The sequence below is a fragment of the Chroicocephalus ridibundus genome, chromosome Z (genome assembly GCF_963924245.1).
Source record: "Chroicocephalus ridibundus chromosome Z, bChrRid1.1, whole genome shotgun sequence".
In the NCBI taxonomy this organism is placed as follows: domain Eukaryota; kingdom Metazoa; phylum Chordata; class Aves; order Charadriiformes; family Laridae; genus Chroicocephalus; species Chroicocephalus ridibundus.
In genome coordinates, this window is record NC_086316.1 from 7,475,239 (window position 1) to 7,501,738 (window position 26,500).

Here is a 26,500-nt window from a genome sequence, read left to right on the forward strand (position 1 = left end):
GTATCAATATCAAATTTCAGAAAAAAGGTATCTACAGCTATGAGGGAAACAGAAATGAGATTATTTACTTGGGATGAACAATTTCCAATTATAGCTTGACAAAAAAAAAAAAATTTAAGCCTGAAGTCAATTTAAATGGCCAAGTTCTAAAACTCCTTAAAATAGGCTTTAAAAGAGAAGCCTTCACAGATGGAACTTTAACTGCACAGCACAGTCAGATGCTGTTATAATAGGCGGTTTTTTTAATAACTTTGATCAAAGCTTATTAACGAGCAGCATTGAGCCATTGGTGGTTTGGCCTACACAAGAGAACTAATTAAATTTAAAGGGCCATAGCCTCCTGAAGGCACAATATGTAATCCCCAAGGCAGGAACTTGAATGAAGGGGATGAGAACATTTGCATAGTAAACCAGTGGAAAATGGCAAGATGCTTGCTCTTATTTATTTCAGGCATTGTAGCAAGTTTATTAGAACCAATTTTGAATCTGTCCTCATCATCAAACATGTAGAAAAGTGCGAGCACTGAAAGTCTTAGGAGTCACTTAATATGGACTATTTCCATACATGTGGTAAGAAACACAGAACATACAACTTAATTCAATCCAACAGGCCAGATCATGAGATCCTTCCTTACCCCAAGGAGCAGTAACTTTCACCAATTTCAATGTGAAATATGACTAAGGAATTCATAGGCAAGAGAAAACAAAATAGAGAAAAAGCAAGCTGACTGTAAATTGGTGCCCAGTAGCCTAGTTTTGTCTACAGGCAGCCAGATATAATAGCATTATAACTGAAAATAACAACTTGTTATTTACAAGAATAAACTGTAAAGTAATTTCTTCCATGGTTTATCTCCCACCTGCTATCCTTCATATCTATTATGGATTTCAGTATATAACATCTTTCCCTGAAGTTTCATCATATACCTGTGAAGAGGAATAACTTCTCTTTTCTGATCATCTTCCAAACACTGCGAGGAGGAAAACTATTACCCTTCATCTACCTTTCAAGCTCCTGGGAAGGAAGCAGAAAGGGTGAATGTTTATCCAACCCTTACTCCCACTTTAAAAGCTTCCTGACATATGGACTACTAAAGTATATTTCAGTTAATAGAAGGGTTTCATTTATATGACAAAGACATGATTGCTAATCATGACATTAAACAATGTTTTCTTAGTCTGATAATCTTACTGTCATTTTAGGTCCCCTAGGAGAAAGGGCTCAATAGCTAGAGTAAATAATAACAGTAAAATTTAGCACTGAGCAGAAGGAGGAGGAATCAGTAACAGATGAGTTGTGTTCTGGATTGTTCTTAATCAGAATAAGGGTTTCTGCATTCAAAAGTGACAGAAATGTCTTGCATCAGTGGTTGCATCATGCTGAGTCACCAAGTCACTCTTGTGGGCTAAGAGAAATACAGACTGGCAATTTCCAGACTTTTTCTTTTTTTTTTTTTTTTTTTTTTTAATTAAAAAAAGGTCCTGTTGGCAACAGAACATGAAAAGAACTAGATTCTTATTCCAATCAACATCCCTCTGTAATCTTTTTTCCAAGCCTGCTCCAAGTGCTTCTCATCTGCATGTGCGTATCATTCTTTCTACTGTCACAGAACCTAGCAGTCCCAACCAAAAATGATGACCCTAAAAGGACTAGACATCAGTAAAGCTAAACAAAATATGAGATATTTGGTTAAAGAGTTGAAGTGCAAGACTAGATGCAACGCATGAGGGAGGAGTGGAACGACGAGACAGCGCATCAGCAGTCTCAAGTGTGAGGTGCCCACAAAGTCCCTGGAACTTTGTTGAAGTACCAGTAGTGAAAGCAACAACTACATCTGGTTTTGGTGGCTCAGCTAGAATTTTACCAACCCCGGAGCAAAATAAATAACAAAAAAACCAAAAGCAACCTCCCCCTGCTCCCAGGAAACATTCATACCTCCCCATTCATGAATCCCCAATGATCTGGATAAGGGGATTGAGTGCACCCTCAGTAAGTTTGCAGACGACACCAAACTAGGTGGGAGTGTTGATCTGCTTGAGGGTAGGAAGGCTCTACAGAGGGATCTGGACAGGCTGGACCGATGGGCCAAGGCCAATTGTATGAGGTTTAATAAGGCCAAGTGCCGGGTCCTGCATTTCGGTCACAACAACCCCAAGCAACGCTACAGGCTTGGGGCAGAGTGGCTGGAAAGCTGCCCAGCAGAAAAGGACCTGGGGGTGCTGGTGGACGGCCAGCTTCACATGAGCCAGCAGTGTGCCCAGGTGGACAAGAAGGCCAACAGCATTCTGGCTTGTATCAGGAATAGCGTGGCCAGCAGGAGCAGGGAAGTGATGGTGCCTCTGTACTCGGCACTGGTGAGGCCTCACCTCGAGTGCTGTGTTCAGTTCTGGGCCCCTCTCTACCAGAGGGACATGGAAGTGCTGGAGCGTGTCCAGAGGAGAGTGACCAGGCTGGTGAGGGGTCTGGAGACCAGGGCATATGAGGAGAGGCTGAGGGAGCTGGGCATGTTTAGCTTGGAGAAGAGGAGGCTGAGGGGAGACCTCATTGCCCTCTACAACTCCCTGAAAGGAGGGTGGAGAGAGGTGTGTGTTGGCCTCTTCTCCCAGGTGAATAATGACAGGACCAGAGGAAATGGTCTGAAGACGCAGCAGGGGAGGTTTAGATTAGATATTAGGAAGAATTACTCTACTGAAAGAGTGGTCAGGCACTGGAGGAGCCTGCCCAGGGAGGTGGTTGAGTCCCCATCCCTAGAGGTGTTTAAGAAACGTCTAGATGTGGCACTTCAGGGCATGCTCTAGTGGCAGAGATTGTAGGTTGTTTGGTTGGACTCGATGATCTCAAAGGTCCTTTCCAACCATGAAGATTCTGTGATTCTATGAACTGCTTAATAGTAAGAGGATTTCCTTCTTGTCCTCCTTCCAGAGCAGGAACTTTCTCAAACAAGAGCTCACAGGCATTTACAAAGATCTGGCACATCATATAAAGCTGCTGCTTACAAATGTATTAAGTTGCAGTGAAAGCAGGAGTTGTGTGCCTTTTTCATTCTCATATTCACAATCCTAACCAATATGCCAAATAAATTTCCCCCATGCTCATGGCATGATGTTATATAGAAAGACGTATGGTATCATTTATAAAAGTTGTACTATTTCTGAAAGTTTTACTTCCCATATACATCAGTTGTTTTCCTGAGTGCTTTACACTAAAATACTTACTAATTAAAATTTAATCTTTTTGTTTGCAATACAAAGCATTAACTACATCCGTGCGTAGACCAGAGACAAAAACTACCATGTTTCAGTTGATTTTGGCTTTAAGCTATGAAGTCAAAACTACTGTCAAAAAGCAAACCATAAATCATATCTACAAATGGTACTGCAAGTGCCAAAAACCTACATTTTTAGGTAAACTTTTAGGTTACAGTGTAACTGCTATTGTAGGGAAAAGGCATCTACACAAAGTTTATCTGAAGCTGAACAAATAAAAGTAACCACCTGCTGTGGAGAGGCTGAAAACCTATCTGATAGCTTTGCTGAGTATTCATGCACAAGTAAGCTCATTTTTGTAGAAGACACAAGAAATTATTTTATTCTGTGATTCATCTGCTGTTATAGAGGAAAAGCTGTCATAGTAACAGCCATTTCCAATGCCCAACATAACATAGGTTGTGTACGTCTCCTAAATTCATGCTTATACGAACAAGATCCTGTCTTTTCATTAAAGGCATGCCATTGTGATTTCAATGCTGGCAGTGATGGACAGAACCCATCACGACCCGCTCCAGACTGTCCCAACAGTTCATTATTCTGTCAGGAACAATGTCCCACTTTTGTTTTTGTTTAATGTTAAGCTCAAGTTATTCAAGTTCATCAAACACCTATATCTGCTGGGTGGAAAGACCATCTACAATGACATCATTTTGCAATGTAGTTTCTTTTAAACCATGAAAACAACAATTGTTTAAGATCCTTCTCAACATTTCATTTAAATCATTTGCTAATCCCTCCACTGTTATCACAACATTATGCTGCACAACTTGCTAACGTTTACATTTTTCTTCAAATCTGGATGTCCAAACTTGATATAGCACTGCATCAAGGAGCCAAATCGTATGTTGACTCAAAATCACATAGTCCTTTTTGTCATAACTTTGCAAATCTGCTTATTTTCACACTCAATGTTTTCTTTATTTTTTTTAAATTAAAACCTCTTCTTCAGAGAACAGTCTATACGTTCTTTAATTTCCAAAGTAGCCTTACACTAGACCAGTGGTTCCCTATCAAGTGAGGCACTGGGAAGTTACAAACTGATGAGACTTCAGGCAGTAACGTGTCTAAGCCCAGGCTGGTTCCTGCAAGGCCAGGCAGGACAGTGCCATCCTCCCAGAACGGGTGCGATACAAAGCACAGTGCAAATGTTGTCCAAGTAGCTTTTGGCTTTGCTAAATGGGTCCACCTGGGGAAGATGTTGGCAATCCCTGGAGGTACCCAGCTTCATGTGGCAGGAGGAGCCAGACAAAGCAAAGCTTGAGACATTGTTGAGTGAAGCGTAGCTGTCAAAGGACTGGAAATCATGGCACTACACTGTGCTGGAACGCATACGTTTTGTTTTTAGTTGACGTATCACAAAATGCAAATTGGTTTATATGAATTACCTTCCACTTCACACTCCACAGGTACAAGGGCAGATAACTTTCCATTTATATTTTGAGATAGACATATTCCCTCCTTTGAGAATATATTTATCATGTGTTAAGTTAATTTCCATGTTCTAATTTCTTGAATAAAACATGGTGTAGCATGATATGTTATGGAAGTCAGTCACTTTACTAATTTTACCTTCATCAGCCAGCTGGTAATCTCACCACAGAAAACACGAGTACCTAGTTTTCAGCCTCCGGTTTCTGCACCTTTACAAAGATTGTAATTAGCCATTCTTACTCTTTTTCTTAATATTTTTCTTCATTGAGTCGTGTTTCAATATTTGCATCAAATCAACACCAGACCGATACACCAAAACTGAATGTGCCATTTCATTTTATTTTTTTTTTGGTAAATATTGTCAGCTTTTTTCCAAATCCCCTAGAACACCCTCAGTGCCTCAAAATCTCTAGAAGAAAAACCATTATTTGTGGTTAAGAAAAATCCTCAGCTAGCTTTTAAAACTCTGCAGTTCAACATGACTGGCTAATTTTAAGATGTCTAGATTTCACAGCTGCTGTTCCATGTCCCCCTTCATTGCTAGAACAGAACTACCTTATGATGCAACTAAACCTAGTTCTCCCCTCTAAACACAAACCAAAAGCACTTACTGAGCACGGCTGCTTTTTCAATTACTAGTGATTTTTTTTATCATTGCACTAATAGGCCAATAACAGCTGCATATGTGTTCTCAACTGACTTGAAGACTGGCTGTTGGCCTTCTACCTCCTGGCCTGAGATTCTCTGCCTTCATGTCGTGTGTCTCCCTTCAGCCATCTGCTGCGGTTCCTACTTTTCATTTATGACAACCAGCATCTGCTTCCTGCTTTTAAAATTTTGGACATGCATATATACAAATGCACGCTTATTATGTGTATATGTGTGTGCATACACACCTGCCTTCGCTTTCCTTCAAAGCAGTTTTTAAATTATCATCTTCTCTCTTGATTGTGGCTTTCACCAGTATCTACCAAAACATTCTCAAAGATCTTCTAATTCTCACTGACTCCTGCAACCCACACAATGACATTCCAAATCCAAAAGGAAAAGAAATGTAATATTGGACTAAGAGACAGGAAAACTAAGATGAACAGAAAAAATCCAAACACTATCTGTATTATCTTTTATGCCTTACAGTCCTTGATGCCTGTAGCTGTAAGCTTCATTACCCCCTCATGTCACTCACCCCTGAATCACTATCTTTTTCATAGAGACACAGTCTGCCTCAGACCTCTTTTTGCATGCAAAAATCCTAGACCACACTAAGATATTCAGCTGCTATCTGTGTTTTTCTGTTGTTCATGGAAAGAGAAAGCTGTGTACACAGGAAGAGTATCAACTGACCTAACTGATAGTTACTGTGCAGGTTCAACACTGCCATTCTCTTGAAAAACTTCAGTGTGTTACCCAAAGGATTAAGTTTATAGTCTTGATATTATTTGCAAATTTTGCAGTGGAAACAAATCTCTAGTCATGATCAAAATCATGTGTACTGTATCCCTCAAAGGCAACAGAAAGCATATTTTTGTTTACAACTCAAATAAGAAAACAGTTGCTATTTTTTTCTTATGACATTGATTAGTCCAGTTGCTCATGACTGCCTGAGTAGGTTAGTGGGGGGTTGTTATCATTTTTAAATACAGATGTCTATCTCAAAATTCTCACTGAGCTAGTTAAGTCCTACTGAATCTAGCAAAAGAATCAACACCTTCCGCTTTTCCTCGCCTTTTCGCTAAATGTAAAGTGCTTCTCCGCATATTATCTGAACTGACCGAATACCACTTGAAAGCAAAGATTTCTGAAGGGCATGGTATAATGTAAAATTATTTCTCTCCATGATTGTAACCTTCTCCATTTGTCTGAAGCTATGCCTACTTTATATTACATCAAAAAGTCCTCGACAAACAGGCTCATATGAGCTACAAAGCTGAATAGCACTGGTATCAGGGTCTTGAACACTTCTGGTCCCCGCTATGCACAGCAAACTGTTATAATAAGTTGTTGTCTTCATTACCTTTACCTATGGTGGAAATAGAAAGCTCCAATGAGAGAACCCATAGCAAACTCTGCAGACCTGAAGGGTAGTTTATATCTTATCTATCTATCTATATGACTATATGGCAAGTATCAATGCTGTTTTAAAGCTTTCAGAGCATTTGTCCAGCATATTCATATTAGTTTGCCAAAATATGCCAAAAAATTCCTATGATTCACAGTGAATTATCTCGTATTGTAGAACGGACAATTGCTGTATTCCATACACTTTACAAGTCTCTAGTCCTGGAAAAATTAGCATCTTCATGAGGCCAAAAATTCACTGACAAATTAAAATTAATTCTGCTATAAATACATTTTTGTTCCATTTATGCACACAGCTCTTTTTATAGCTGTTAAACCTCCTCTCTTTCCCCTTTTTAAACACTATTGAAACTGTCAGAAACTACATTTTACATTTTGGCAATCATTGCATACACATCATGATTCCTAGAATTTAAAATGGAACTGTTGATGGTTCAGATACTGTTAGACTGTCATTAGTTCTGCAAAGTATGTAATTTGTCATTTTGGAAGAAATGACAGCACCTTTACTTGTACAACATACTTTTAAACTTCCTTTCTCTAATTTCAAAACGCCAGTATTATACTCCGCTTCAAGAGAGATATTTTTAAGGCTTGCAGGTTGGCTTGTCACAGAGCAATTTGTCAGGTAGTAGTTTGTCTTCATTAAGGTTTATTCACATAAAGTGATTGGCCTGTCCATGATATTCCCCAAAGACAATACATTCTGTCTCACCTGATGGTAATGAGGCCCGTGTCAAATTTTCACTTTCCTCATCAGTGCTGCCATCATAGTCATTTTCTCTCCCTGTAGCCATCTGAGTGGAAGCTATACTATCCCTAGGAGGAAAAAAAAAAAAAAAAAAAAAAAAAAGGAAAAAAATCCCATATCTTTGCAACATAGAGTCCCCATGCTGAATAGCTTAGCATATTCATATACAAGGACAGTCAATAAAAGGTAAGTTAAGATATAAAAAAGCAGCATAAAAATAATAAACAAATTAAGGGGTCTTGTAACATTAGAATGATTCTTCTTCTCTGGATATTTTTGAAATAAAAAAATACATGGAAACATTTAGATTTCCTAAAGGACAAAAGGAATCAAATAATTTAGGGAGAATGCATGAGAAAGTACCACCTATGGAAATGCCAGAGACATACTCTGATACTCTGATTGGAAAATCAACTGCAATCTAACAGAAAAAAGGACAGATTCATCAAATATTTAGGTTTTGGCTACAGAATCCAAAGCAATATGCTGCTATTTGCAGTGACGCCACAAAGAATCCTCTGCTTTCATGACTAACAGAATTGTTTTGGGTAACCAAGCACTCAGCCCGGAACAACTGTCACTCACTGTTAGAGCCAAAGAAATAGAAACTAAACTAAACTAAAATATGCATCAGGTATGATACCAAGTAACTCAGGAAAATTAGGAAATACCTTGTACATTTGGCATCTGCTGCAGATTCTTTAGCTTCGTTCAACAACTTCTGTAAGTTTCTTATCTTTGCCTTCTTTTCATTCAGCACCAAAATGAACCGGTTATAAAGATCTGCCTCGAGTTCTTCTTTAGCTTCCACGCATTTTTCCAGCCTACAACGTAAAATTAACTGTTACACTATTTCTCTTTAAGATTCCGTGTTTCCTGGAAGAAAATTCTGTAGTGAGGCCAGCCTTCCTATGACAGGAATCTCCATACCAAACCGGGCATGACTGGAGTCCAGCATCCTGTGTCTGAAACAGGCCAAAGGAAGCTTTTTTTTCCACAGAAAAGTGCACTGAACTTTGCTACAAAAAGGGGAAAGTTTCCAAGGGGGAAGCCTTCTCTTCATGCTTTTTCTGATAGGTTCTTATACGCATGCAGCTGAAACAGCTGAAATTTAAACAGGCAAGCGTTCTTTAGTTTCAATAGCGAATTAACCGTAATGGGCATACTTTAGCAGCACACGTATAATGAGATTACAAATAGATATGATTAAACTTGACAGGTCCCAAAACAGGACCACACACTCTGATTTGAAATACATTTGAACATGAAAAAAAAAAAAAAGAAACAAGAAATAGCCAACTCAACTCCAAGATGGGCTGAGATGACCACCAAATACTTTGGGCAACCACAACAGCTCCAGAACTCTTTTCTTGCCAGGATTCCCAGGCAGACGTGGGGGATACAGACGTTTACCTGACCATTTTCCATCAAAAGCCTTACATGCCTTGTTCTGGTGAGCTGGCAAGGTACGGAAACCAGTTCCTGGCAAAGCTCAACAGCACACTGCAGCAACCCCTGATGGCAACCATAATCCCGTACAGGCATTCAGACAAACACAATGCTAATAACTTCATCACTGTGGACTCCATTTCAAATTACACACATACAGATCTAATATCTAGGTACATTAGGCAGATACTTTATGTTATTTTTTTTGCCCTGAACCAATCACAATTACTTGGCAGAGGAGTAAAAACTACTACAATATATATAAAATGGTCTAAAAGCTCTTAATAACTTCAGAATAAAATATTCTTCAAGTTTTTAAAGGTTTAATGTCCACCTGTGGGTCGGTGTATGTCAATAAAATGAAGAACAATGGAAATATGAAATTACGAATATAGACGTACACTGTCTCACAATCAAAGCAAAACCAGGATATAAGCAAACATGAGCACAATAAATGAAGTGAATTATAGCAAATGCGATCCTATATTTACTTCTTGTATTTCATAACTTTTTACTCCTTGGGTTGAACCACAAACATTTTAATAGCTGTGTTCATAACAAGCAAATAAACATCTTGATAATCTTATTTATCATGGTAACCACAGTATTATAGCAAATAGTCATAACTTATAAAGAACATTCTTTTCACCAACCTGTGCAAGGTTGGTAAAAAAGCTTAGAAGGCTTCCTTTGTTATTAAATCCAAACACATAACAGATTTTAAAAATATTAATTTATAAAGCAAGAAATTTCAACAGACTTCCTACATAAATACTCATTATTTTGTTCGTAGATCAAAACCATATATGATATAAGAAGAACGACAATAGAAAATAATCTCATGAAGTATTAAGTCTACTGTGCAATGCTTTAGGGATATGCTTGATAGTTGATAAATAATTCATCTAATTTAAATGCAAATAGCAGAACATCATTACCATATAGATCGGTTCAATAATTCCTAAATGAAAGATCATATGTACTAATCAACTACCAGGAGACTTTCCACCTACAAAAGGAAAGTTAACTGTTTAGTGGGGAACAAAAGGACAATTCACAGAGAATCATAAATCCTAATACAGGGTCCAGAAGTGCCTTGACCAGCTCAGGTAAGGATAGGAATTGCCTTCCATTTATCAAATAGAATTCAGCCATTAAAAAAAAAAAAAAAAAAATCAAAAAAATATAAATACAGCGGTTGGGTAAATTACGTGATATATTTGAAACTAATTATGCCTATATACGTAAAAAAGGAAAACAAGAATTTTGTGTAAAATATGGTAATCTTGGCTGTATCAAGTCCTACAAAAATGTCCCTTCTTCCACACAAAACAATATTCACTAAAGAAAGTGTTTACTACTGTCCCTTTATTTTGCCAATGGACTGGTTTGTGTCAGAGCAGCTGAGGCTGGTTTAAATAGCTACATTGAGACATTTTGCTGAGTTGGCCAAAAAAGTGTCATGTAAGATAACTTCAGTGAGGCCCTTGAATCCTGCAAAGACATCCACTGATGAAAATCCCCATAACTGTAAACTCTCAATGAAGTAAACCTGAAGCTGCCTGGACGTTAAGAAGCACAGTAAAGAGCCTATTGCAAGACTGGCCAGTTTCTTCAGCCTCTGGAGCATAATATTAGCATCTTGAAATATACATACGGACTATATGCACAGATTACACTATTAACTCTTCCCTGTAGGCAAAATCAATTAGTAGTATGCCATCAGTTAATCTTATATGATTGTTTTCATTTACGTGGACATCTTTTTTGATTTTTTCCTGTTGTTTAAAGTAATCCATACATAAATACATTCTCCAGACATAGATATGACATTAATTTGGCATAACATTCAATCAGTGTGAAATAGTATTACATTAATGCTACATTTGCAAGTTATGAGTTATATGCCACAGGATGACACTTTAAAAATGGAATAGTAAAAAGCTACAGTCCTCTGCTGCTTGGGAACAGGGATGCATTAATTATGCAGGATGTACATGTGTGTGTGTGTGCATGTGTGTGTGTGTGCATGTGTGTGTGTGTGGTGGTGGCTCTGGCTGTAACTCTGCAGAGCCTTTAGGATTCACTCAGGCATGCATTACCTGAATTACGTGACCACTGAGCAAAGCTGGCTGGGTTTCATTCCAATACCTCATCGGTTACAAATACAAACCTTAATTGCAATTCGTCACATGCTGGTGCCTGTATGTGATTTGTCTCACTAAAACACCATCTCCCCAGGCCAAATAAAGAAGCTGCTCATCTCAAAGACAACTTCCTAGCACAATGAAAATAAAAGGGAGCTAATGGCTAGAATGGTGCAAGTCTTATTTGAAGGTGCTTTCCAATGTCTGTATTCTGATCTCTCTGTCACGCAAGTGCGATGCTTTTAATGTGCCACAAACGCCCAAGTTGATAGCCATCAAAAAGCTCGTGCAGCCTACTGAAAGCAGCTAGTGTTAGGAACGGTTACGATTAGTAATTTGAGAAAATAAGGTAACTGTCCAGTTCTTGAGTGCTGCCTAAACGTAGAGCAATCACACATGCCTCACAGAGGTTAACGTGAACTATGTAATTTAACGGCATTTATACATTTTCCACACCCCAATACTAGAAAGAAAAAATTCAACACTTCTGCTATTTATCCTTGTTCTCAGTGCTCTAAAATAATTACTGGCCTTACAGCACCTGCTGTATTACATTTCAGATTCACCCTTCCCCCAACATTGGCGATGGTATCGAATCTTGATGAGCTAATGCTGAAGAGTCGGTTTCAAGCACCAAAGAACCTAGCCTGCATTTTTATAAGCTGTTTGTGGTTTGAACGTACTGTCACTATAGTTCACCACAACATAAATTAGGAGCTATTTTGATTTTGGCTTGTCTACACTGATTTTTTTTAATACAGACCACGCCCAAATCAGAAATTTAACTTGTGTTTTATTGGCCAACGAATTATTTTGCTACAGATTATTATTACTTTACACTTATTTATGCAATTATCTATATGAAATAAAAACAATAGCTGTTCTGCTCTGCTATTTTAAGTCATCCATCCCTGAGATGTGCGTGCACGCACACACTCCCTCACCAAGCACCCACTTGCAGCATTTTCAGAATAATTCTTCTGAAAATTTCCATAGCCTCTCCACTTGGATCTTGACAGATAGTGTCTTAGTAATTTTTATTTTATGCTTTTAGATCAAGTGCTGAAATGTTTAGCTAGCCAATAACTCTCATACTAGTATCACGTACACATGGGTCATTTCCCAAAAGCAGGGAAACGTTCACTACACTTAAGTCATCACAATAAGCAAGACGAAGAAAATCAAGGGAGTTACAGCTTCAACCAGAAACACTCTCAAGACTTCAGATGCCGCAGCGCTTAGATTGGAGTACATGAGTAGTTTAACAATTTGATGATGCAGGGGATTTCTCTTCAAAGGCATTTTTGGCCTATTCCTGCCCTTCGCCTTTACCTGAGCCTGAGCTCAGAGGGAAGCAGCAGGAGCCATTCCTGTACGTGGCACAGGGCTGCCATGCGAGCTGCTTACAGCCACGCGGACTACCGCATGTAATTGCTTACTAGGAAGATTTAGCCTCCTGAAGGAACCTTGCTTGCCTTTTTAGAGATTAGATGGAGAGCAGAACAAGTTTACACCTCAAGAGACCCTGCAGAGCTACGGGGCAAAGCTGCTGAGCCGAGCTCACAAAACCTTCATGATGGTCAAGAAAATGAGAGTAGGGAAATGGAAAAGGGATAGATTGCATTATTGCATCCCGTTCCCCATGCTTAACCTGACCAAAAACCAGCTCTTAGAAGTCTGCATGCTATCTTTTAATTCTAATGAGGTCCTGAAGAGAGATTTTAAGCAAGGGGAACTCAAACTCTGGAGGTGATGTGCCTTAGCTCCAGGCGAAGAGATTCTCTGCACCACGTGCTTTATATTTGATGTTTTACCACTCAGCGCTGTGATACAGACTCTGAAGCCCGAAATCGTGTCTACTGAACAAAGACAGGTAAAGCTTTTGTTCAGCTCCATGAAACTCACACCACTAAGTCCAGCATTTGGAGCCAAAAGAGCAATGAGAGACAGCAGGGCAGACTAGGCTGTGGCAAAAAAAAAAAAAAAAATTAACAACAAAACCAAAAAAAAAAAATCCCAAACTCAAGAAAGCAAAACACCCCAAAATTATTTTTATTCTCCATCTAGCAGACATGGCAAAAGTTTGGTGAACATACAACTTTCAGTGTTTATTTTGAAAAATCATGTTTCAAAAAAATCAGCTATTCAGAATATAAAGATACCGAAGAAAACCACCAGCTTTTGAAGCTTGAATACACGGGTTCCGAGAGCAAAGGCTGTCAAGCAACCATGATTTTATTTTTTTTTTTCTTTGGGGTTACTCTTTAAAAAGTGCCACACCACCATGGAAATTGATACAAGCACTAATGCCTATTACACATTAGCGTGTAATGCAGTACAGCATACTGGTTATACAATACGCTATTGTTCAATAAACTGTTAAGCAGTAAAACACCACTTAGGAAGCCCATATGCTTGTCAGGGAGATTGTCAGGAGAAACTGTTAGTCATTTTAACGAGAGGGAAACACAAATAACTCCTCCCAAAAGTTAGCTCTCTTTTTCAAGGTAAATTAACACCAATTAACTACATTCTTTCATCAGTCTTCCTAAATGTGTTTTTTTAGATAAAGCTATAGAAAGAAGATAAATCTCTGACTTGTATGTGCTAAGCCTTTAATGCTTACTGAAATAAGCAAAGATTACTTCACTACAGAATGCAGTGGCAGATAATTCAGATTGTCAATGCAATGGCAATTAAAAAAAAACCTCAAAAAATAATGGGGCATTTTCCTGTAACACCACACCCATCTTCCAATTCTGTCTCCTTTGGCAAAGCAAACAGATTAAAGCAACGACAACTAATTTCCCACCCAAAAATGTAAGTAATTTAAACTGCTAGTCATAAGAACTACAGAAAATAGAGGAAAGAAGGCTTCCTGAAGAAAGTGGAGAGAACTCTACAGAAAGGAGGTGCTTTTTTGCACTTCATAAAGGTAAAACCAGCTTTGATTGCAAAGTTTGTAATACCAGTTGCATTTCTGACATAGGAAGAAGATCCACAACTACGTACAACTACAGGGGCTGTAAGTAACTGGGCTCAAAACACTTGTCACCAGAAGAAACGTTTGCGTTCTCCTTTCTGTATATGACTTCAAACGTGGTCATCAGTAAAGCCTGCACTGACATGATAAGTATTTGTGAGTTTCTCAAGTATCACCTGCGAATGCACTTTTAAGCTTACCGCTTCTCCACATCGCTCCAGTCGCTGAAAAGCCTTTCGTTTTCTTTTTGCAGATGCTCATTTTTTGCCTGCAGTCTTCCCAGGCAGTCCAGGCAGTAACCAATCAGCTCCTTAATCACCTCTGCTGGACTTGAAACTTTCTGTAGCTTCAGAGATCCAAGTCTAAACTAGGACACAAGGAAAAATTGAGTTACTCCACCAGTACCAGAAAGATCACAAAACCTCACTCAAACTTCCATACATACTTAAAAAGCATAAGAAATACTTTACAGTCCTCCAGTTCAAAGCAAAATAACAAATCCATCACGAGTAGAATTGTGGCGTATGTGGAATAATCTACATGCCCATTATTTATGCAGCTAATCCATCTTAATGGTCACCTCTCATTAATAGTCACAGGACATCAGCACTGACATACTTTCTAATGGCAGGAAAAGAGATGCCACATGGCAACTGTAACATGACATAGCAACACCCTGCTCTTGTACAGATCGGAGGAGGTCAGTGGCGTAAAGATGCAACCACAGGTTTTACATAAAAGGCATTTTTGATGTAACGCAGAACCACACGAACTGAAAACCTAACGGTATTGCCCACACGTTCTTGTCATCTGCCCAGTGAACTAGCTGAAGTAACTTGCTGCCCATTCTGGTACCCACAGCAGCAATACAATTACATAAACATTACTGATAAAACAAATGAACGTTAGTTACCTTTGATACAAAGTAGCACTACAAACGCCTCCCTATAATGCTCGCATGCACCTGATGGGTGAAAAGCAGTACGCAAGTTTTCCCCTTCAATGCTCAGACAGCAAGGTCTTAACAATAAAAGGAGTCCTTCAATTAAACAGGCAGCCTCAATACTTCAATGAGATTAAAGGATAGGTTCTATAATGAATAGTTGTATTCCTTCATCAATGGGCATGTTATACAGGATACACAAGAGGTCTGAACAGATTTGTTCTGCCTGGTCTGGCAAAAACAACAGAAAACTGTTGTTTCTGTTACATTAACGGAGGAATAGTTCAGCCACATGCACAAAAACGGTATCAGCTAAACTATAAACACGCAAAGCTGGATGAAGGTATACAAAATGTTCAATGTGACAGTTTGAGGTAATTGCAGAAGAAAGATATTAAGGTCACTTGAACAGGGTGACTTGCATTATCTTAAGAGAAGCAAACCAGAATTGAAGGACCTGACTTCGGTACTCTGGAGTGGGTAGGTGATGGGGAACCTGAACTACCTGAAGGTACACCTCCACAGCTGACAGAGCCTAGAGAAGCCATAGAGAGCTTTTCCAACACCTCTCCACATCTAGCAGCACCACCATTTGCCCAGCACCACCATCTGCCCAGCAGATCCAGAGAATAGCAGAGTGGGCTGGATGACACATCCGGACTTTGGCCATCTTAGACTACAGCAGAAGCAGATCTTTCAGGAAACAGGCATCAAAATGGGCTTTGACTGGAAATGCCTGCAGAAACATTGAGTTGATGATGGCTATGTGGAAGAAGGGGTCCCCTCTCGCATTATTAAAAGGATTCACGTAACTGTTGTGGCATTCCCCTACGAATAGAACTATTACTCATCTTTTTTACTTCAATACACAACAATAACATCTTGAAAAAAAAAATACAAGTGGTACATGCTAGGGAAGAGTTACATCTGTGGCACTTCACCTATTAAAATCAGAAATGCCATTTCATTCATTTTTCTCCTCAGTTTAGTTCATTTTCCTTGAGAGGGCATGGCAAATAGTGAAATAAAAGTAATCCATGAAACTGATATGTAGCATTTGTTAACAGATTTTTAAAGTGAAGTTTACTATTGCTATACATAAGGTTTTGCTAAAAAAGGCCTTGTAAAAATGCTCATAAAGATTTTAAAGGCATTGTTTGAAACAAATAACAGTCCTTCAACATAGATAAGGTATTTTATCTGTGGAAGTCTCTACAACAACACATGATACCATCAAGAGCTTCTTCAACAAGGTTAATTTATCAGAAAATGCTGTAAACCCAAAGGTTTAATTTCAAAAATCACCACTGATCTTTCTTCCCAATTCACATGTACTCTCTCTAACATGTTTTCTCCTTTACACACATCTGATGGCTATAGATGAAAAGATGCACTTAATTTATTTTTGGAAATTAGATTACATTATCAGTAAGCCACAGAGTGACGTGTATTCCCTGGATATCACACTTGCGGTTTGACAGCATTAACAAAGATGGACATTTGCGTAAAGGAAACTGTTTTTCATCACTTGCAAGCCACCACCATACTATACGGATAAAGAATTCATGCCACACTTTAATACTAGTGCAGAGATACAGATGCACAGTAGCACAGATAAACAGCCGTGCAATCTTCTGCTTGTACTGTGGAGGAAATAGCAAGAAGAGTACACCTTTTTGTCTTACGCTTTTAATGTAATCAGCTGAGATAAGGCAAATATGCTTCACAAGGACACATGCACACTGACCAAATTACTGTTTACTCATCACAAAAGCATAAAATATGAATACTACAAAAACAGTTTAAAGTGAATAGCAATAGATTTCAGCTGAAAGCCTGGTTCCACTCGCAATTAAAATCATGCCAAACACACAGCAGACATTTCAAAAGCAACTGTAATTATAAACAAACATCAGTTTCAACATCAAAGTTCAGCCTCTTAAGAATATTATATAAAACTATATCGCTAGTGTAACATGGAGCTTTGAAACTGCAAAAAACATCCTCAGTTTTGTGTAACACTCATGAAAGTATTTCAGAAAATCTGTAAGAAAAAACCCAACGTCCTTCTTTCTATAAAAGCTGATATACGAGAAGAAATCAAACCAGGTTTTGGGGCACGCTGCCTTTTTTGATGAATTCTCAAAACGGAGAGTGGGAGAGGTGACGCTGTGAAGAGCAGGACGAGACGCATGTGCCAGCCTGAGGAGCCGCCACCAACGCATGAGCCAACCCAGACTTCCCACACCGCTATGGGCGCACAAGGAATTTCGGTGCCCATCTTTTTAGGTGCCCATCTTTTTAGGTGCTCATTTCAAAATTAACACACTGACAGTCTTTAATTTAGTCTTTAATCAAGTCTTTATACCAAGCAATTGACTATACACACTTTCTTACATGAAACTTCACTGTACTGCTTTCCGCGTCTTACATACTGTAATGGCAGGGGGGTTGGAATTAGATGATCTTTAAGGTCCCCTCTAACCCAAACCATTCTATGACCCAGTGACTCTATTTCTAGCAGGCCCATAAAAGGTAAGAAAAGCAACCCATCACCAGAAGGCTTAAATTTATTAGGCAGGTGCTCACATATCAACTGCAAAAAAAAAAAAAAAAAATTAAGCGTAAGGCATCTGCAAAACAAGTATCTTTCTGTATTCCCCCCAAATCATCTAATCTTAACTTCGTATAGTTGTAGGAGTGTATTACCCAGGTTACATTGGTGATATCTCTGGCACCTCAGCGCAGAAAAACACGGGGTGTTTGGACCCAGCCCTAATTAGGCCAAAAGTAACATGATCGTAGATAGGCGGTTTTGCTTTGCCCCCTTCGCGCAGAAGCGTTGCAGGAAGCGTACCAAAACACTTCTTAGGCTGTTTCTTCATCATGACATTGTTGCAACAAGCTATTACACCGCCTATTTAACAAACAGAAATGTTAGCACTAACAATAGCAACATTGTTATCTGAGCAAATTACAACTGATTGGCATTCCCTCTGTAAAGAGCCCAGTCCTGAGAGACTGATAAGCCGTAAAGGCAGCCAGATCCGATTCGTTTCCAAAGCATCAAGGCAAAGCACGAGCCATTCGTAACACCACGTAGTAAAGAAAACTAAGTCTCAGGGCGGTTTTGCTCTGGAGTCCTGCTAGCATCCCAGATTGGAAAGCAAACTGGTAAAAGAGCAGATGCACAAAATAACACAATTTTAAACCCAAGGATTCTGAATTTGAGACAGATTTGTAATTTGCTGCACTGCAGAATTCTATTCAAATTGAATTTTTGGGGAAAAAAAAATCACAAAAAAGAAGGTATTACTTTTTCCACATACATATTGTTTTTGGGGTTTTTTTTGCATGCAACTAAAACAATAGATAGTTCAGTTATTTGTCCTACTGTCACCAAAAATGCAGTAATGAAATTGGAAACAATTCTAGGGAGATTCACTAGAAGTGGTTAAAGATCAGGATAACATAACAAACAGTTAACTGGGTGGGAATATCAACAGAGATAGATCTTGCTTACTGCATGGGTAAAAGCTCAACATTAACACTTCACCAAGCTAATTTTATGTATAACGCAACTATGATGTGGACCACGTTTCCAAGGTGAGCCTCCTTTTGTCATTTACTGCACACTGATGCTCTCTAGATCAATTTCTGCGGCTGTGCTGTGCCGCTCTAGCTTCGTATCATCTGCAGATGTAATTAACATGCTTTCTACTTCCTCTTTCAGATCATTCAAGAAAACATTATGTAAAACAGCAAAGCACCGAACACTTCATTTATACGGAAAATAAGCAGATCTGCTAGAGGTCCGAGTGGACAACAGACTGACGATGAATGATGTACTCCTCCCCTTCAATATCTGTTTTACTGTTTCTTGGTTTTTGTTTGTTTTTTTTTTTTTTTTTTTTTATTGTTGTCTTCTAAATACACATGAAGATGAATATAGAATCATTTAGAAAGCTGTGTTCCCTTAATCTGAAATCACACTCAGCACTTATCCATTAGACCAGTATTTTAAGTTTAGAAATAAAAACAAGAATGAGAAGCTTATGACAGAACTGTCATTTTCCCATCACCTCTCACCCTGCCCACTGTTTGTCTTCTACAGATGAAGAAAGAAGCGATCTCAACCATAAGACAGAAAATATTTTGGAAGTAAACCGAAAAGCTTCTCAAGTAATTCTTTTTCTCATTACTGATGTTTACAGGAAGATGCTTCACTTAAGAGAAAAAAAGGTCATTAAAATGTGAGCCAACAGATTTTTTTCATGGAAAATTCTAAAACTACATGCAAATTACTTTGTTCTGTAGAGATGGTGGATTTTCTTTTTGCATTTATATATATGTGATATGTTCTTTGCATTACTACACTTCACTAGAATTGAGTTATCATATCTAAGGGAATAAGGATCGGAGGTCATGCACTGAAAGGAGAAGCCGTTTACAGCAGCAATGCCTGCACGCTCTCTCTTCTGAGGCAGAATCCCAAGCTAGATACTAACAGTGAGCTAATTTCTCATAACAACAATTCTTCATTATGACATACTAGTGCATAAGAAAAAAAGCCCCACTCACGCTGGAAACTCTCATCGCATCTGCATTGCTGGCCACGATTTCTCTCTGTACTACCTAAGTATGCCAACAATCCTTCCTAACAGTAGTTGTTAGCCAAAATATATTTAAGGAATTCTGTAATTCCACAAGCTAGGAAAAAAAATATTTATTTAGACAGCCAGATTTTGGTCTTTCTTGTCCCGACAGGCGATATAGTGGTGCTTTCTCTCTTCTATTTATTATGGGTTAGGATTTGAGCATATAAAATATTTTACTTTTTCCTTCTGTATTTTGAAAATGATTTTACAAATAATTTTTACAGAGAGTACACTCATAGACACTTAGCTCTGATTTTTAAATGAAAATATTCCTAGTGTGTGAACTGATTGATTGCTTTTTAGTTGCACAAGTCAACCTAGAGCCTGTGACAGAATGACCAGGAGGCTGAGGGGAGACCTTCTCGCTCTCCACAGCTACCTGAAAGGAGGCTGTAGCGAGGTGGGGGTCGGCCTCTTCTCCCAAGTAACAGGCAATAGGACAAGGGGAAGCAGCCTCAAGTTGCACCAGGGGAGGTTTAGACTGGATATTCGTAAAACTTTTTCCACTGAAAGGGTTGTTAAGCATTGGAACAGACTGCCCAGGGCAGTGGTGGAGTCACCATCCCTGGAGGTATTTAAAAGATGGGTAGACGTGGTGCTGAGGGACATGGGTTAGTGATGGGTTTTGTCAGAATTAGGTTGATGGTTGGACTAGATGATCTGAAATGTCCCTTCCAACCTAGGTGATTCTATGATCTCTAACTCACCCATTTTCTGCTTTTCCTACGCCTTCGGAGTAAGACTCAGAGATCCTTGCATTCTCCTTCTAATCACAGGATTTCAAACTGTGTTAACAATCAGATGGATTAGCATAATTACTAACTTCTACATCCTTGCAGACAGATGCTGCCTCCTGCAAGGTATTGTCTAAGCAAATGTCCTTTCACCAGGGAAATACAAATGAAGAATTTGAGGGGGGGAAAAAGATTCCACAGCAGCCCACCAGCACGGAGCAGCTGTGTCTTTATCAAGACCTGCAGTCTGTAGTAGCAGACACGACCCCTGCGTTGAAGCAGGAAAGCCCTGCAGATCCATACAACAACAGATCCTTTTGTCATTGCCCTATCCTGAGCATCTCTCAACGCCTTTCCTATGCTAGAAAGGAGCAACGCTGGGAGGGATATTCCTATGTTAAAGCTCAGTCTTAATAGAGCTTGGTCTTTCAATGCTACCTATTAGTGCCAGCTCAACTGGGTCTTTGGGAACTAGGGAGGATGGAGGAGCAATCAGGGTGGTTTTTATTAATAAAAATCCCACAGTCTGAAGCCATATGTTTTCAATATTTAAAAAGCCATCTTAATAAATCTCGAGAACCAAACCAAAACAAATGCTTTATTCACTTATTTTTCAACACTTGCACAGATTTATACCTAGGAAATTTTGCTAGGACAAGATATTAAAAGCTATCAGCTAAACTATCCTGAAGTCACCTACTGATGGCCCTGCCTATGACTTTACCACAGAGCTGGCGATTAGCCATAACACACAGGACAACACCAAATGTTACATTAATTCAAAAGTTAGATGTCCCTTACATGCTTGCATTACAACAGGCAGTGTAAGATACAGTAACTTTATTTTTTCAGCTGAGAGCTGGAACTCTTGCAAGACAGACAGGCTGTGATTTCCAGAATCAGCCTTGCTACTACCTGTTTATTATCAGCTACCTCTTCTACTCCACGTACACACAACCTCTGAACTAAGACAGAATCAATACTTTGATAAAAAAATAAGTTTTCACTATGAAAATGCCTATGAATTTAAAAGGGGAAAATGTTAATGAAAATTCGCATACAGGGTTAAAGAATATGACCTACAAATGAATGATGCTGACACTTGGTTGCCTATACAAAGAAAGCATTGTTGCAAGCTTGAATCTGGAAAGCATTATACCATTTTTATTTCTTAAGTCAATCAGTGAGTGGTCTTGATTTTTTAAAGCTGTGCCACTATTATCTCCAGGGAAATCATTCAACAGTAACCATGACATCTCTGGGTGTGGTAATAAAACGAATACACTAGACTTGCACAATACAGTGATGACAATGTGAAAGCAGAAGTTGCTTTTGTAACAGCAAACTCTAGGAAGCTAGAAAAATTACCGAGTTCCATGGAAGCCAAGAAATCTTGCCGGTTACATCAGTCAGTATAAAAATATGATCTCCAGTTATAAAAATCAACTTTAAGATAAAAATCCTGCCTTTCTCCATGCTTGCCTTTCCCTCCTGAAATGTTATTTATGAGAAAAGTATTACCTCATCCTCAAAAAAAAAAAAAAAGTATCTTCCTTCTTGACGAAGCCATTACATCTATTCTAGAGCAAAACAGCTGACATAAGTGATTGCTATTTTTCTCAGGTTTTTACTACATGCCGCAGAAACCTTCCACATAAATTGCCATCATATTAGCTCCACACCAACTGATGAAATTCCATCTGGTTTCGCTATTTTGTATGGCAGGGGTTCTCAAGTATTTTGGAGAGTGCTTCGCTGTTTTTGACACCCTCAAACCCACACATTCATGGCACTGCGGCCCCCTTACAATTGCAGTGCATGGAGGCTACATCTGTACAGTAAACTAAACAGAAATTGGGAACATCGCCGGCACTAGAATACACTAGTATTACACACGTCTAAGCACTAGAATGGCCACCGTGTGTCCTTGGCCCATGCCAGTGATCAGCTCACCGAACACTCTGCAGGCACGCTGCAGGAGCTGGAGCATCCCAGGGACCACTCCCAGGAGGCAGTTTGCACGCAGGTACCCTCTTCTGGAGGCTGAGAGAGTTTAACAGCACAGACATAGGCTGTTCCCCACCAGCTGGCCTCTGTGCCTGGGAACATTCCCAGGAAATTTTAATTTACTAGTGCAGAGGCAATCACAGTAGTCCCTGGAATACTGCTCCAGCAGCAGAAGCCACTGTATTTTACTGGATTAAGGACCAAGACACACTGCAGAAGGAGGTCTCAGGTTTTCCTTTTGATGGAATATATGGGTCCTGGGGAAAGAGGTAGATATAAGACTGAAGAAGGTTCTGCCACTTACAAGTTATTCCACCTATCCCTCATCAAGCTGTACACTGCGGCGTGGGCCAGACTGGAAGCAGATTCCTACCCTGAAAGCTGAAAGCCAACAGCTCCGCTTTCTCTTTCATGTGCACAGAAATATGCTCTGAGAGGAGTGGCTTCACGACTTTCCCAGAAATCAAAGTGAGCCTGACCAACCTATAGTTTCTTTGAGTGCCAATCCAGTATTTTTTTTGAAGACTGGTGGAAGGTTTGCCATTTCACAGTGGTTTAGGACATCCCCCAATCTCTGGGAGCTTTCAAATATGACAGGGAGCAGTTTCATAAAGGCCAGTTCTCCGAGCATACTTGGATGCAGCGCACCTGGTCCAACGGACTTGGATGGGTTGTTGTGGTGGAGAAAACCATAACATGAAAATCCAGCTCTGCTCAGCAGCCTAAATTTCTCATTCTTACTTGGATATGCCTGAAATTCATTAAGGTCTTTGGAAGCACTGCATTTTGACTCTTCATATTTGAGATCATGCCAGCAAGAAGCTCTCCATATAAAATCCCATTGCTTTCTTCATAGGAAAGAAGAGGAGAACTTATTTGAAGACTTAGATATTGTACCACCATTTTCCCAAGACCTCACTAAGGCCAACTCTTTGCAATCAGAGGAAACAGTGTCACATAAACCCTCTCATAAAGGAACAAAAGTTTTAAAACGAGATTCTTAATCTCACTAGTCTAGCTGAAAAGATGTTTGGGACATTTTTTTCTAATTTGCCTCCTAAACACACACATGCCCAACTCGTACCATTTGCTCTTGGAGAGACACTGTTCCTTAGCTTATGGCATTCTTCTCCCTCACTCGTGTTCAGACTTGGTTATTTATAGATAATTATTTTTCTCTATCTGTATTTATTTTGTTGAACTAAAGCTCAATGTTGTAGCTTTGGCTACATATATGTTAGGTTCTCTGTTCCTCATATCATACAAGCTTCTTCCCAATTTCAGTTTGCATTTCTTGACTGTGGACCAGAACTATACACACAATTCTGAGTATGTGCCACTAAGTAGACCATGCAAATACACAGAAAAAAGACACAGAACTTACATGACATTTGCAGATCATCAATATTCACTCTATTTGCACGTTTCATTTCTTTCTTTCACTTTGCCCCATTTATCCTCTAAGAATCACCAGGATATGAGGATAATCTGTATTTCAGGAGGCCAAGTTCTTCAGACAGTTTTGGAATAAAAAATAGTAAATGAAAATAGTAAGCGTATCAGATGTGGCTTTTAAAAAAGTTGTGTGGGTGTCAGGAAGACACCTACTGAGCAAGAAATTAATGGATTTCTTTCATGAATGGCATTATACCTATACGTCTTTCTTTAAAGCTTTTGGAAAACTTTCTTGTTTAATCTTTGCCCCCCTCAGAAACATCACATTTCACATATCTATACAATCAGTGACTTCTGGGAAGCTTAATCCCACCCATGCTGAAATGGTCTTTAGCTACTGAATTTTGACAGCTGTGACATGGTCTGGTCAAGATCTATTCAGGCTATGACTCACTACCCTGAAGTGCTCTGTAATCATTTTCCCAAACTTACTTTAAAAACTGCTGCTCATGAGAGTACTTCCTCCTCCAACCTTAAACCCATATCTATCAACAAGAATCAAATCATATCTTTGTAAAAAGTGAGATAAGTTTCAAAAGAGGCATGAACTGAATAAAGTTACAGAGCATTTGCACTAAAGCAGTGTTTGTCTCTTAAGGTGCTTAACTACAGAAGGCTGCTACTAATTTTCCCCTCAATTTTCTTGACCACTATGCCACTGAATCCTTTAAAATTAGAAATACACTGAATACTAAAATGCATTATAGTGGTAATGCTCAGCACCTGTAACATTAGGTATTTCTTGCAATTCTTTCCCAATGGTAATCAGATACAATGTTCCACATCACTAAAAAAAAAATCTGAACAATTAGAGTAAAAAGGCCAAAGGGAAAGCTCCAGAAAGATCAGGTGCGCTAGTTACTTATTAGAATAATAAATATGGAATGGGCAAGTATACATTATAGTTCCACAAATCCTGATAACAGAGTCATGACTACGTAAAGAACAAACAATTCAAGCAGTTTATTGAATTGGGGGTGAAACTACTACTTCACCATGCAAAACCTGTCAGGTTTGCATTTTATATGTACATCCAAGCACTTTATCTTCTTCTATGCTTCTCTTTTATCGTTCCCTTCTACACTCCAGGCAATATGGCCCATTCAACTCTCTGCTACCAGTCTGCCTCTGAAGTGAGTTCACAAAGACAACTGAAGCAGGACATCCTTAAAAGATCTTTTTTTTAATCTTTTTCCTCATTAATTCAATGGCTGCAGGAATAATCAGATACTTTCCTACCTCACTGAGTAGCAAGCAGGTCTGTGAGCAATGGAACTACTGAAGCCTGGTTTCCTATGGTTATGACTCTTGAGCTGGATCCTCTAATGTCTAAGAAGGTGAGAAATCCAGTCAAAGCTTTTCCCTTATTTAGGGTATTCATAACTTTTCTTTCCCATGAGGATTTGCTAGTGTCTAATAATACAGTTGATCTCATTCCACATTTTTTTTCCAAAGCAGACATATGAATGGGGTCTCTTTTCTCCATCCAGCCACCTATTTCCATGAAACTAGTAGGAACCTGATATCTTTGAGACCTTTACTCCTGTCAAATCTGTTTGAAATTGGCCAGTAGTTTCAAAAGTTATTGGGGGAAGGGGGAGGAGGTAGGAGACTGGCAGTCAGCAGAGGCACACAGCATGATCACATAAGCTTTGTTTCCTTAGGAAGCAGGGTAAAACACTTGCACGTTTTATTATTTTAAAAACTGCCCTAAATGAATTAGGAAATGAGCTTTACTTTGAGATCTAAACTTGTTTTCTTCCTTGTTTTTCATGTAGCTTACCGTGTGGCAATAATACAAGAGGCTCTAGATATAACATCTGGATTCATGTCTCCGGGCTTAAATACATGAACAGTTCACGACTATGCTAATTTAGATTTCAGAGGAAAAGCCTAATAAGATAGCTTAAATCAGAATGCATTTCCTACAGGCTAAGAACAGAACATGGGTCATTACCATAAATCAGCGTACACACAAACTTATCACATAGCTTGTGTTTGAGGTTTGAGTCTCCAAAAAGTACAAAAGGATGCCTGCCAAGGATTTTTAATTTAGTTTGCTGCTGGCATTTTTTTGTCAGATATTCTGCATTTATGTTCAGGTTTCCAACTCAAAAGTTATTCCAGAACAAAGCTCATTTAAGGAAAATCTTTAAAGTAGGAGTGTGGAGCTCTTTTTCTGAACAGTTAATCACAAATTATACATAGCATGAACATGTAACACTGGAAAAAAAACCCCATGCAATCCTTGTGATAACCTCTAAAAAAGTTTGTACAAATGTTATGAAAGGTAGATCCAGATAAATGTGCTTTTAGCGAAAATCTCCAAAATAAAAGCAAGGCTTGCAGGAGTGCTTGTGATATTACTGTCAGTAAAAGTTCCAAGGTAACAAAATATGAATGATTAATACTTCCGAGATTAAAAAAAACACCACCACATTATGTGTTAGCTCCTGCTTAATGGGATATTTTAAAACTACCTGTCAACTGACCTTATTCCAACATGTGAAACCCAGACTGCAACTTTCTTCAAAAACTTTAATAAAACATAACTGAAATGTCTGAATTAATAACTGTCAGATATGAAGACAAC

General features: G+C 38.9%; 1 protein-coding gene across 1 annotated transcript in view; it reads right to left on the minus strand.

Annotated features, from left to right (window-relative positions):
- XRCC4 (X-ray repair cross complementing 4) overlaps positions 1–26,500 on the minus strand; it is a 190,392-nt gene that overhangs the window by 95,308 nt on the left and 68,584 nt on the right. The window contains exons 4-6 of the mRNA XM_063321191.1: positions 14,311–14,477; positions 8,203–8,355; positions 7,496–7,599 (exon numbers count right to left, since the gene is read on the minus strand). Coding sequence (XP_063177261.1) covers positions 7,496–7,599; positions 8,203–8,355; positions 14,311–14,477 — 424 coding nt within the window. The remainder of the gene's footprint in view (positions 1–7,495; positions 7,600–8,202; positions 8,356–14,310; positions 14,478–26,500) is intronic.